At 36.6% G+C, this 13869-nt stretch overlaps 1 protein-coding gene across 3 annotated transcripts in view; it reads right to left on the bottom strand.

Annotated features, from left to right (window-relative positions):
- LCP2 (lymphocyte cytosolic protein 2) overlaps positions 1-12931 on the bottom strand; it is a 33004-nt gene extending 20073 nt beyond the window's left edge. The window contains exons 1-3 of one of the 3 annotated variants that reach the window (XM_049829414.1): positions 12610-12931; positions 9000-9062; positions 5241-5287 (exon numbers count right to left, since the gene is read on the bottom strand). In XM_049829414.1, the coding sequence (XP_049685371.1) occupies positions 5241-5287; positions 9000-9062; positions 12610-12687 (188 nt within the window). In that variant the 5' untranslated portion in view covers positions 12688-12931. Of the gene's footprint in view, positions 1-5240; positions 5294-8999; positions 9063-12609 lie in introns of those variants that run through there. The other 2 variants (XM_049829413.1, XM_049829415.1) reach the window with 2 other exon arrangements.
- Positions 12932-13869: the final 938 nt, after the last annotated feature.

Genomic DNA, 13869 nt, shown 5'->3' with positions numbered 1-13869 from the left:
TGTTTGAACTGGCAGATGCAATTATATACTTTAGTGCAATGATGCTCTTTTTATTACTGGAAATTTTCACAAGTGTTATGGGATATGCTATAAGCTTTCTGACCAACGTTGAAAATTTCAAATCTCAGGTTTGCTAGCAACCCGCCACTGAGGATAGCCAAAGGAATCAACACCCTGTATTAGTACCTTGACTTACTGAAAACTTGGAAACGTTTTCTCTCAAGATAGTAAACAATAAGACTGGCAAAGACCAACTTTAGTGTTTAGATCATGGTATCGACCAACCACCCCTGTTATTTTGAATGAGATATTTGCTTTTTCTTGTTTATTAATTCTGACCACATTAAGTAAGGCACATTCTGTTGAATCTGCTTTAAAATATTTTGCAATACTCACATTTGTTATCCACAAGTATAAACATTCATGACCTTCCGTGACCACCAATAGTGATAATGAGCAATAAGAAAACTCCATGTGTCCCTTAAGCTGTATATTGGCCTTTTGTTTCATTAGATTTATTATCAAAATGTTAATTGCACCCTCATGGTTAGGTCTGAGTTTCAGTTAGTGCTTGAGACAGATATTCAATGTGTGCTCAGTGTAAAATATACCATATCCCTTCCCTCTTTCACCAACGTACTGCTTACTCTTTCAGGATGCAGTGTGTTGTTTGTGAAGCTTCAGGTGTGTATGTTAACCTAGTAAATAGTTCTTTCATAAGCTATAGCAAGTACCAGAGTAATATGAATGAGCTCAACAAAACACATAACAGTACAGTTCTTAACAGTTTTTCATATTGTTATAAAAATGCCAAGCATTAAGCATAGCGTATGTTTGAAGAAAACAGGTTGCAACTGAGGTAAGCTATTAATAACTGAACAAATTGTTAGGTCAACTCTGATGCTATCTCTTACTTACAATGACAGCTACATTCATGATAACCCAATCTCTAAAGCTGATGGTCGTGCCACAATTATTTGTTTTAATTTCTGAGTAGGAAAAGGGAGAAAATATATGTGTTAGGTGTTCCTACCAATAAATTACTTGGCCCAAACATTGCTGCTCCTTAAAGGTCTGTGGGAATGTGATAACTTTGAGGTAATGGCATTTCCACTAAATCTGTGAACAAGGGAAGCTGGAAAACCCTTCGTGGTCTGGAACCTGGAGACTGGGCTCCAACAGATGTAATCATGCAGTATCAGGTCTTCAAAGATCGTTCATCAGTGCCCTAGCAGGTCTATGTAGGTCACTGGAACACACAGACATATATCTTTTCATAGAATGGCAACTATGCTTAAATTCTTAAGCTATGATTAGTGTTCTTAAAAGTAAATTTTTAATCAAGTGATTTGAAGCGGTTATTCTGTATCTTCAAACAGAAATGTGTATATTCAAGTAGAAATACTATGTGGTGGCATTTTCTGTTTAGCTTGAAGAAGTACCTGAAGCTCAGCGTGTGTCCAAGTACTGCCTTTTGAACCGGAGCCTTAAACCAATCAAGAATCTCTCTTCAATCCCTCTTCCCTATGTCTACCCAGAGCAGTTCAACTACAACACAGAACTGGCAAAGACCAAGTGGCTTTTTCCACCTCCCTCTTGTCTAAAGCAAAGGGCGAAAGTGAAGTGGTGAATGGGGCTGTACTCTGTCTTTTGCTTTGGGACCTTGTGCCTGAGCTACACCTTTGATTCTACTGCGCATGTAAATGGGAATGAAAGAAACGCTTCCATGTTAAATAAAAATATAGCATTAAGCAAAGTTAATTTTCTAAACTTCTCCCTAAGATTGCTTTAATAGCAATATAAGTGCAAGCGGTCTCAGGGTTCCAAAGAGGGACAGCATCATCAATGTAAATATTCTGAATGAAATTAAAAACTTCATATTTATCAGAGAAGCCCCAAATGGAATAATGGTTTCTAATTTGCAGGTTTATTTAAAGGCCTAGATACGGCAAGGAAAGGAGGGCATATGGGTTTCCAGTCATCTAATGCTCTGTTTGGCACAGCCTTGTGCATAACTCAAAGATGAGGACAACTTTTGGGTTTGATCCTCTCTAATACTCCGTGACAAAGTCAGACTTCATTCAGTCTTCATTTTCCATCCTCCACAAGTTATCACGCTCCAATAGATAGATGCGGGATAGATTTCCTTAACCATGCCAGTGAAGATCATCTTTTGTACAAGACCTTAGTATCTCTTGCAGGCATACAAGAAAGTTAGGTTGTGACTGCAAAGAAGAATGGGCATCCCTACTGAGGTAAATGAACTGTGGAGTTTATGATCCCTCAAGAAATCTGTGTGTGGCCTATGCATATGCAGGTGCAGTGAATCCTGTGCGGACTTACTGTCCATTAACCCTTTTGTCTGCAAAAAGGTAGCCAGAATAAAGCTTGCAGGACTGTCTGGATGCATCAACCACTTTTATATGGTGCCCTTGTATATGTAAATTTTTTTGGCAAAGTTTTCAGTAAAGAAATGGAGAGTTTTAAAGACTTTATGAAGTATTGTAATTTTCAAAATAGTGTTTAAATCCTTTTTTGGTATTTAAAAGTAAGCCAAAAGAAGTTTCATGAAGATGTGCACCTGTAACGTGGCTGGTGGAGATTAACTTTCAAAATAATAATTCTGTTAATAATTACAGAAGATTGGGGGGGGGGGGTGGATATTAGTTTCAGGAAATGGCTTATCATACTTTGTGATGACAATTGTTACTTACTTAGACACTTAAGATTTTTGTAAAAGTCACAGAATCATCCCCAAATAATGACACAGTTATATTCAAAACTTGATCAGTAGATTTGCTCAAATGTAATATATTTACTAAAACCACATACCCAGCTTAGGAGGTCTGTATGGATGTAGGCTGTGGTTTGCAAACGTTGTATAGTTGCAAGTGCTGGGTTCTATTCTCAGTACATGTAGGTCAGCATAACCCTGCTAAATTTACTGGAGAACAGTATCTCTCGTATATGTGCTTTTTATTCATTCCACTAACCAATGCTTTAAGTGTGACACTTGCCATTTATATTACGCATTTTTACAGAATATGCTCCAATTTTAGCACTGTTGTTAAGTATCACGTACTATAACTACAGTATGCTAATGTGTCTTTCAACTTGTAGAAAAATTCTTCCTACTAGGTGAGGTTTGCATCATGATATAAAAGTAGGGTGTGAATGTGTTCTAGTAGCAGTCAAGAATGAGCACTTGCTGTTTCGGTGAGAGTGTGAAGATTCTGAAGTAATGAAATTAATGTTAAAAAATGTCAGGTTCTTCTACCCATGAATTTTATTCTGTTGGGGTTTTTTTGGTTTGGTTTTTTTGGTGTTTTGTTGTTTTTTTTCTAAATGCCAACCAGTTCTCTTTCCTGTTAAAGATCTAAATCCTTGCCTTAAACGGTGGCATTACATGGAGGACCCCCACATCACACCAAACTTTTTCTATCTATATTCACAATATTCTAGTGAATTGTTTCCCTGTTTGTAGGTGTGGAGAAAGCTGAGAACAAGGGCATTAGTTCCAGAACTCTCATTCAGATTTATTAATTTACTTATTTCATTTCTTCAAGTTGTGCACCAAGCTTCTCTCTTCTTTTAAAGCTCTTGATTTCAAGTTCTCTTCTTGTTGAGAAACCCAAAAGATCTGACTAGAAAAGGCTGTTCACTTTCTGCTAGAGTGTTACAAGGTAAGTGGACTGTGAAAATCGAATTTTCAAAACATTTTTGAGATATCAATAGATTAGACAAGGAGATAGGAGCAGTTCCACATTGTTAAATTTCATTTTAACTATCCACCTATGACATTAATATTTCTTGTATGTGTGTGTTTATTAGACCTTCCACTGAGCACTTTTGACTCATGAATTTAAAAGGAAACCACCAAAAGTTCTCAAAATTAGAAATGCAAACAAGGAGAACACAAGGCAATTTTGCCAAAGGACTGTTAAGGAGGAACAAATTATCAGAGAACTACAAGCCACTATGGTAAGATGAGTTTTTCAGACAATCTAGTGTAACTGGTTCCTCAGTCTCAGTAACCATAGTTAAATGTTCCTTTTAATTGACAGTAAATTCAAAAATGCTGAGACACCAGGGCATCTTTTTTCATGGCATCTGGACCCCTTTACTAACACATCATACACCACCAATCCCTATCATCAGGAAATTTATTGTGTGAACATATAGATATGATCTCAAGAAACTTGTCATGTCCGAGGCTTTCAATTTCAAGTCCTTGCGTATCTGAGCTGAACAGAGTATCCTCCTGCTCTCAGCTTACTCATGAACACATGGATGTGACAGACTACACAGGTATTTCAAAAATTTTCAGTATTCTTAGCTTCACCAGAACACCTTACACAAGCTCTGATGAATCAGAAAAGACAAAACAGACTGTATCTCCTGTAGCAAAATCAAGATATGCATACAGGAAGTGAGTCTGGAACTGGGAAATGAGCAACAAAGAAACAGCCATGTTGGAACAACTTGAGTTCCTTTTTAACTTTTCTTTTTCCTCCTTGCTTTATTTAGAAGACCATGGAGAGCTCATGGTTAGGAACATTCTAACTTCCAACTTAAATATGTACCAGAGAACTCACAGCAAAATAAAATCCTTCATTTTTCACCATGAAGTATTAGAAGAAGCTAATTTCTGTTACTCAGTATTGACTTAATAAGATTATTGTTCTTCATTTCATAACTTATACGAAATTATGAAAGCTATTCAGATAAATTAGAAACTTTTTCAAGTTTCCTAATCCACAGGAGCTAAGGAAAGCTATTTAACACTAAATCAAATGTTCCAGACTGATTTATCTGTAACGCCTACCTAAAGGAAAAGCACGTGATGAAAATTGCTTGAACTCCTCAACTGTTGTGTACATACCTGACTTTTTTTTCTTTGAGTTAAAGTCAACTGTTAAGCAGTGAAGAGTTAAATCACACTTGGAAGGTAATACTTGCAAACAAGTTTAACCTTTGTGTAGCTGCCGTCAGTCAAAGAATTTATGGCTAAGTTCTTCTGAACATCCCCCAGACAATTTTTTTGTGTTGTATCATTGTGCTAGAGCAGTCATGACAACGCTCCTTTTATTTTGAAACATTCTTCTTTTTCTCTCAGTACACTGCAATAAGCAGGTCTCTAACTAATCACCTGCAAATCATTTGCCCCATACTTCCTATGAGTTTTTACTGCAGACCAGCTAAGATAATTTTTAATGTCAAATTGGTTTGGCTTTACTTACGGCACTCTGAGTTTGGGAAATTTCTGAATATCATTTTCAGACATGTTCTGAAAAGGAAACACATGGTATATATCACAAAATTGTTCACGGAACACCCTGCAACTTACAGAAGTTTGCATATTTAAAAATGTGGCATGAAGTTTCAACTGATAGGAATATAAAGTGCATAGAGAAGCGATGCAAGATAACAGCCTGCCCATCCCATGGCTCATGTGAACACATTTTCATAAAAAATCTTCTGTATATTTTTTGTATTTTGCTGGATGTTGGTTTTTACTTTATGTTGCTGCCAGTTGTATTAAGCTAGCAGGGAGATTAATGAACATCATGTATATTTGTTTCAACACAAAGGACTTTAACAAAATAATCACATCTAATTTCCAAGAGAAGTATTTCTGTACCTAGAATGTTTTAATGATAGCTTGTTAAAAAGATCTGTAAGGAGAAGTAAAATCTTAAACCAGCTCTTACTAGATGAGAGTTGGGCAAATTTGTTTAACAGCAGATGAGCCATTCTTCCAGGATTAATTTCAAATTAATGGGGCTCTGTGCAAAGTTAAAGTCAAGTCATTTGCTTTTCTGATTTGAGTTCTTATCTTCATTGGTGTTATATTGTCATATTGACTTATAGGCAAGGTTAAAATCCATTCCTGCTCTGTTTCTCAAAAGAACTGGAAATAAAACCCTTTTCTGCAACAGCTTTCTCCCTACAGATTGGCAGAGATACTTAAGATAAAGCACGTGAACAGACAATAAACCAAAAAATTCCAGAACTATTTTTAAGTCTTCCTTTTTATTTTTTTTCTCTTTTCTTTCTTTTGCTTTCTGGGTATTGCTTTTCATTATACACTGCCATCACCTAGCATACAGGAAAACATATCCTTTATGTATTTATTATTAAAGAAGTCTTGAGATACTATAATTCATCTCAGTGGACAGTGTCAAACAATTAATAGAGAGCTACATCCTGGTAACACCCTGTGCTACTGGTAATGGGTGTGAGCTCAAAAGAACTCACACGGTTTGCTTGAAATCATCATCAGTGGCATTCTTCCTGGGAATTTTGGAATTATGCTTCCCATGCTAAATAAAAAAGGACAGAATATTTCAAATGTTTTTTTTAAACACTTGTAGGTTTAAGGCAATGTGCAATGAAATGCCCTTTGCAAAGGGCTGTTCCTGGTAGGGAAGGCAAACTCCTACCATAGATTCTAATTTAATGCTATTTTACTTCATATCTCTTTAGTACAGCTAAAAAATATGGTATTTAAGTGACTTCAGAAGCTAGATATATTGAATTCCTTCATCTCTGCATAGTGAAATCAGGCAAAATTGTTTTATCAGGCAAGTTTCAGGGTAAAACTGTAGATTTTAAAATAGAGCACCATTTGCTGGAGTTTTGTGTGAAGAACCGTATCTGTAACATCACAGTATATGTAAAATCACATGTTCTAGTGGAGAAGTAGCTGGAAAACTCCTTGGACTTAAAAGCTGCCTTGGCAGCCTAACAAAAATCCTTCTGGAAACTGGGATGGGGGAGGGGGAGAGTGTTTCTTCCCCCTTCAACCATAATACAGCAATTAGATTGCAGATTACTCCTGACCTGAGCTGAGATGTGCTAAGTCTTGAGAGCTTTACTGATGCTCCTGCAGAGTCAGCCCCTCTCTTCTTCCATCATGTGCAACTCCAAGTTTAGGACAGATGAGTGCATTATGAAAACTTTTGAGAAAGTGTTTTGTTTACTTAATCACAAGCTTCGCAAACTCTCTTTGGAACATGGATGATAGTCTGATTCCTTCTGACTTTCTTACTGCCAACAATAAGAAGTTTCTAATTACACCTTGGTTCACAATGCTATCAATGATTTTCAGGACAGAACAAATCCTGTCTGTGTTTTCCAGCACTATTTTACCTCTGGGAGTACTCACAGAAGTAAAACACAGAAAAAATGTACCCCCTTTATGGAAATGTTCTACAGGATTTACTGAAGAATCGTAATTTTTTCTAAAGACTTTTTAAGCTTCTCTCTGGAATTCTATTGTGGTGATAAACCTGACAAATATTATGGGTTTAAACTCCCATAAAAGGACTGTGTTGCCATTTTAAATAGTAGAGAATTTTATTAGCATAAGTTACATGGAATCCCTCTGGTTTTATTGCTGCTACATCTCAACTGGACTTCCCTTGTGGTAGCCAGTAGATACAGAAATATGACTTTGAAACTAGGATGTTATTCTGATGAATAAGACAGCAGTATTTTTAGAGTCACATTTCCCATATAGATCTGACAATAGATAAAAAGCCTGCAAGCATTCAGTCTTAACAGTTTCTTCTGTGCGAATGTAATTTGGCAGTTTCCAATAACTTACAAAATGTAAAAATATATTTCTTTGAAAAACCATTCATACAGAGAAGCAATTTTTTTTTCAAGATTGCATTGTACTTTAGAATATTCCACTTAAAGTCTCCTTTTATTGTTCTGTTTAACAGGTGAACCTTTTTTGCATTATACAATTGACAAGTAGGTCAAAACCTTAAAAAAAGTCTCAGCAGACATGAGCAGCTGCTTGCTCACTTAATAGAAAAGCATCCTTTGAATCTACTAGGATGCTTCTGAAGAAATGCTGTGCTCTGAGCTATGTATTTACAGAAACACTCTGGAAATAATAAAAACTTACAAAAATTGCTTAGGAATCACACAGTTACTGCTCTTGTTATTTGTACCTCACAAACTTCCAGAATTTCATAATGCTTCCAGAGCCAGAACTCCCATTTCAGCCACAGATCCTTAGCGCTTGAGCTAAGGAGAGTTTCTTAGGGGTTAGTAGGATAAATCCTGTGACACGCATCTGAATAATTCTGACTCCACTCAGTAGGAGGGAGTTGTAATATCCCATTCCTACAAACGGTGTTTGAAAATTTTTATGTCGCGTTTCAATGAAACGTCAAAAAGCTTGATATGTTAGGACAAGTAAATAAAAAATAAGAAGGCTTTAGAAGAGTTATGCGTAGATTTCCCCACTATGACTAATTATACAGATGATCAAAATGACTACTTTTGGGGAAAATAGAGTAGTTGTTAATATTTGGAAATAAAATAAAATAGAAGTATAATGAAGTAATATTAAAAGCCCTTACACATCTTCATGGATGTGTATTTAAGATCTGAATACAGCGGCTCTATCAATGGAAGTTATCAGCTTTTCTAAAGTTAAGCCAAGTTGTTGGTAAAGCCAGGAGCAATGTTGATTTAAACCCACTGAGACTTCGCTTACTAGTTTTGGTGCTCTTAAAGTTCAGTGATTTTGTGTACTTCTGCACCAGGAATTTGATTTTAACTATAGAGGCATGACATACTGTTTACAACAGAAGGCCTGTCATTCTGACCAGATTTATGTCTTCTTTAGTAGAAGAGGACAATTAGTAAATGTGAGTTTTCTGTAGTTAGTATTTGAAAACAAGCACTTCCTATAAAGGAAGAGATGAATTCAAGACAGGATTGTGGTTTTATAACTTCCGTGTCAGTTTAAAAAAATACTAAAATATATGCATATTAAACAACGTGCTTAGGTTCCCAGCATTCCGTATTTAAAGCAAGATGTCTGTCTGATTTTACCAAAGGTGTTTACTCGTCATATTCATAACTCAGTAACCATCTGTGAGCTAAGTACTTTGCATCTGCCAATGCAAAGTAAGGAGTCGTCAAAACAATCACTTGATTGGAATTTTATAGGAAGGAATTTTACAACTCCTACTTACCAAAAACCTTTGTCCATTAATGCTGTGCTTTCTCACAACTTTCTCACAGTCCTTGTACTTTAGCTGTCAATGAAAAAAAGATGATTGTTGTTGAATGGATTAAGACACTTAGCCATATGGCTAGCTTTGAGCAGGTGCTTCAAGTTACCCTTTTGTATACTAGAGCCTGTCTAAATAGCTCATTTCGTTCTGTAAACATGGATTTTTAAGACAAGGATTGCTCAGTGGACTTGAGGATTTTCAATCATTTAGGAACATGTAATTCCTCACATTTAAAAACCATCTCACAGTTGCCTGGCCCAAAGAAGTACTTGGAAAATGGATAGCTGTGGAACTGACTGGGATGAACAGTTGTGGAAAAGAAGCAAAAACCTTAGTATCTTGGAATACGGAAGCCCTGATCCCAGTCATTGAATTCATTGTTGCGATCAAAAAGCTGCTGCTTCTGCATGGACATGTCACTTGTTAAATCCTGGAAATTATCTATAATATTTGGAAAGCTTTTCCACAATATTATGTTTTACACTAGCATCTAGGACAAGGACATGCATTTTAGAAGTTGATCATGTACATAAGAAAAGAAAGCTCCTGGTCCTACAAGGCAAAAATTTAACAGTAATTTGAGGGGCTTAGGAAAAAACAAAAACAAACAAAAACAAACAAAAAAACCACCCAAACCCCCAAAACTAGCCACATCTAGCAAGACATGACTCTTAAATATTTCCAGTGGGTGTCTTAAGGTTTTCTGTATTTGAACAGTAATAGCATAATGTGAGTACACAGCTTCTATTTTTGATCTGGCTAGAATACATTTCTTCTGTTTCAACCTGATCAGGTCCATAGCAGAAGGAACCCAAAGAGCAGGCAGACAAGTGACTTTTTGGAGCCTTCAAGACAGAAGAATGCCTGTGGTCCTGCCTGAAACTTTAGTTAGTGAAAGTTATCTAGGCAAATGGTCCTGTGCTGCTGGGAGAATTCCACTAAAGCAGAGAACATCTTATAGGCAGCATTATGTCCTTTCTTAGTTCTATCCTTTTTATTCGCTTTAAGGAGTAATCTTGTAACTTGGTGTTATATGAGAACAGATCCTGAAAACAACTGAACAGCTGACAGTATTTTTAGGAGCCACCTTCAGTTACTTATATGCAGAAACAGACCTAACTCTGCTAAATATTTTAGGATACAGATTAAGACTTTTGTTCAGACTGAGGACTTAAACCTGTAACTAATGTCGTTCATATGATGAGTGCTATCATGACATTACCAGCACAAGTCTGGATGCAGCAGTAAGCAACTGCTATGCTTGGGAGAACACATCAATGTGACTGAGACCTAATCTCATTCTTAAAGTAATTGATGAAAAATACTGTTTAGCTGTTAAAAATAACCCCTGGGATATTGCAAATATGAACATCTTTGCTTTTTCTAAAAAATTTAAAGTCTTTAGAAATTATTTGAAGGTTTGGTTCTTTATTGGTCCTTCCCTATTTTGAATACATGGTTTAAATTAAAATATGCTCTAAGTTAATACATGCAGAATCATAAATCAGATGTTATTACTGTTAAGTATGAAGAATTCTTGTTTGACTTTATTCATGCCAGTAATACATCATAGTACAGTTACATAAATTACTGGTGTGTATGCTGGCTGAATTTTGCAAATATGAAGGTGTAAGCTAACAATAAATTAATGAAAATATTACCACTGTCCTGTGTCATGACCAGTCACTTCAGGTGAGAGAAGATTTGCATGTGATTGTCCTTTGAAAATCATCCCACAATTACCTCGGTTTAGGAGGGAAAAAAAATTGCTTAGCCCTCTTGGACTTGAATCCTGGACTTTGAACATACGGCTGCATGCAAAATATATTAGTCAGTTGCAAATAAAGCATTCCTAAGGTATAATATTTGGCCCTTTAATATGTGTGAGGGAAATTGTATTAGTTTAGCTGGGCAGAAGACCTGGTTACTTACGGCAGTTGCCCAGAGCTGGCTGACAGGCTGACATTATTTGTCTTACACAGATTTCGTAGATGACTTGAAGCAGCTTTTGCCCTGATTCACCTCCCCAAAAGTGGAATGCCAAGATTATCCCTGTCCTGGGGGGTATCTGGATCAGTAGAGGGGAGGTACTCAAAAATTAGTGTAACCAGGCCTATTCAGTTGTGATAGAATGTACAGTTAATCCTTTTATCACTGTTAAGAGTATCATTATCAACTCTTTCAGGAAGCCATTTCCCTTCTTAGTCTCTTGGAAATGGTGATCCTAACCACCATGCACCAGTGTTGTAATGTTTTTCATATTTGTCTGAATTTGACTGTTGGTAATGACCTCATATGTTCCATCTCCAATTCTTCGTTTCACTTTCCTGTGCCACTAACCCCTGCACCCTAAAATTAGAGGTTTGCAAGTAGTTGGCAGTTTCACTTCTCTGGAGATTTGGTGGACATAGACTTTGTGTTTGATCTGCTTGTCTTTATTAGCTAGTTTTGCATTCTAGTATCAAACTTGCCTCAGCTCCCCAAATAAAACTCTCACAGAGTTACAGGAGCCGTTGAAACAATAAATTTCGCATGATTTCAAAATGAAGCCCAAACTGTTCCAGGTTTTACAAGTCTAGTCTGACACCTCACTTGAAAATTAACGAGCTATGCTGGCATTACTTGAACATCTTCCCAAATCTTCTGATTGATCTGAATGTTAAATTGCAGGCTGACAGTTTTGGACTTTGGGAGGAATGTGTTCTGTTGCAAGGGAGATGGAGCAGGCACTCTCTCTGATGTGAATTGAAAAACGAGAAATTTACAGAGAACACATGGAAATGAAATTTCAGTAAAAATGGCTCAGTTAGCTACACATTCCTGGGCAATTACAAAGTCAGCATTGCTGTGCAGAGGGTATATGTTGGCAATGAATTCCTGTATTGCCTTTCAAAGTATTCAGTATTGTAAAATGAAATTTATAGATTATCACAGGTGAAAAAGATGTCAAAAAAACCAGAAATTCCTAGCAAGGCACACAGCGTAACATCAGAAAAAGTAACAGTGACAGGAAAGAAGGGGTAGCTAGTAATCTTGGGCCATGAGTTTTCCCCAAGAAGTTTTAGAATAGTGAAGTCAAACCAAAAGGTGAAAGGTTTTTCCAACTGAGCCTAAAAAAATTAGGAGTCTGTGTACCCATAACTATTAAGTTCCTGGCTGGGTTCTTATGGGTTTGATTAGCAAAGACATTCAGAGGCTCATCTGTGAACACCCAGCAATTTGAAAAAAAATTCTCTTCTGAAAATTGTTGAAGACTTAGAAAACTTGTAATCTTCACACATTAATGTCTTCTACAGCTGTTAATATATGTTACATCAACAATTGTTGTAGTAAAGTGTGTATTTTCTCTGAAAAACTACGAGTGTCTCTTATAGCCAATTTAAAACACACTTTCAAGATTCATTTATAGATTTCACTGGCCAGTTTAGCTCAGCTTCTTAATTGTCTGTGGTTTTGCTTTTAGTTTTGCAGCAGCTTTGCCCATTATAAAAATACGTAAAGTTAGCACAAACAATGCTACAGTAGTTTGATCCTCAATCATACCAAGATGAAATAGGGTTAAACTTACCGTCCTAAAATACTCTGCTAAGTCATCTGCATTCCATGTAACCACATCTGAACGGTAGGGAATGTTTCGCAAATCCATTGTGGGTTTTCTCCTCTAGGCAGTTAGAGAATGTTCATAGCACTACTATCGATGAAACAGCCATATATTCCCTGTGTATGACCACCTCCAGCGTGTCCAGTAATTCCTTGCTTAATACCCAGCTTCTTCTGATTAAAACCTGGGGGGTTTTGTTGTCGTTTTTTTTAAATTTAGAACTGCGTTCTTAGGACATCCAAGAGAGATACTGCTTCCTCTAATACAAAATGGTCTCTTCTCAGAAAAGTTGTCAGCTAGTCAGCCTTACCACTTCCTTTGTCTGAATATAAATAAGTAAACAAGGAAGCACAGCAAAGTGTTGAAAATGTTCTGCCTGCTACATAAAAGTAAGCTCCTATGGACCCTATTTGCTTGTAATTGCATACATAAATATTTACATATTTACACACCCCATGCAGTATAAAAATATTGGCATATTATCTGCACAGACATTGGTTACTGCTTCTGTGCAAGTCTAGCCCAGGCAAGCCCCATCTAAAGAAAATGTTCACTTAAGATAAACTTCTTCAACTTACCTCACTACCTGAACTGTCACATTATCTTTCTCTGATTTGAACAACAATAAAAGGTTATTGTTGGAGTTGTACATGAGGAGGTATGCATGAATTAGGGATGGAATTACAGTCAGCATGCCTTCAAATAAGGAATCTCTCAGTGAAACTAAAAAATGGACAAGCGTAGATGAAAAATTATTACGTTGTCATTGTTTCAGTGCTCCATTTTTCAGCTAATTCTAATGAGGATTTTTGTGTCTGAAAAAGAATCCACAGAACCATAATATTACCACAGGGACATGATAGACTGCATCTGTCATGTATAGCCAGTTCAGGCACCATCCTATCAGTAGGTCACTTTGGCAAGACTACATTTAGTAATTCCAAATGTGCCCGGTTTTTTTTAAAAAAAGCTAGCATGTCTATTCTCCCTTTTCTTGGTGGCACTTCCTCCCAAAGTTGTGCTGGTATGAATTCCTGGGGTGACTTCACATCTGCTCCATTAGACTGCACAAAAGGTGGTATTTTGTCAGCTTCCTATATTAGTAAGAATAGATGCATAGTTCTGAAGCACTGGAAAGGAAAGTGTCTCTTCTTTCTAATGAAATGCATCACTCTCACTACTCCTAGTCATTGAAGACCTTCTAACCTTGGGTCTGTAATTTGCAAG

This window comes from Accipiter gentilis, chromosome 26 (genome assembly GCF_929443795.1).
Source record: "Accipiter gentilis chromosome 26, bAccGen1.1, whole genome shotgun sequence".
Lineage (NCBI taxonomy): Eukaryota > Metazoa > Chordata > Aves > Accipitriformes > Accipitridae > Astur > Astur gentilis.
This window is presented reverse-complemented; position numbering and strand designations above follow the sequence as displayed.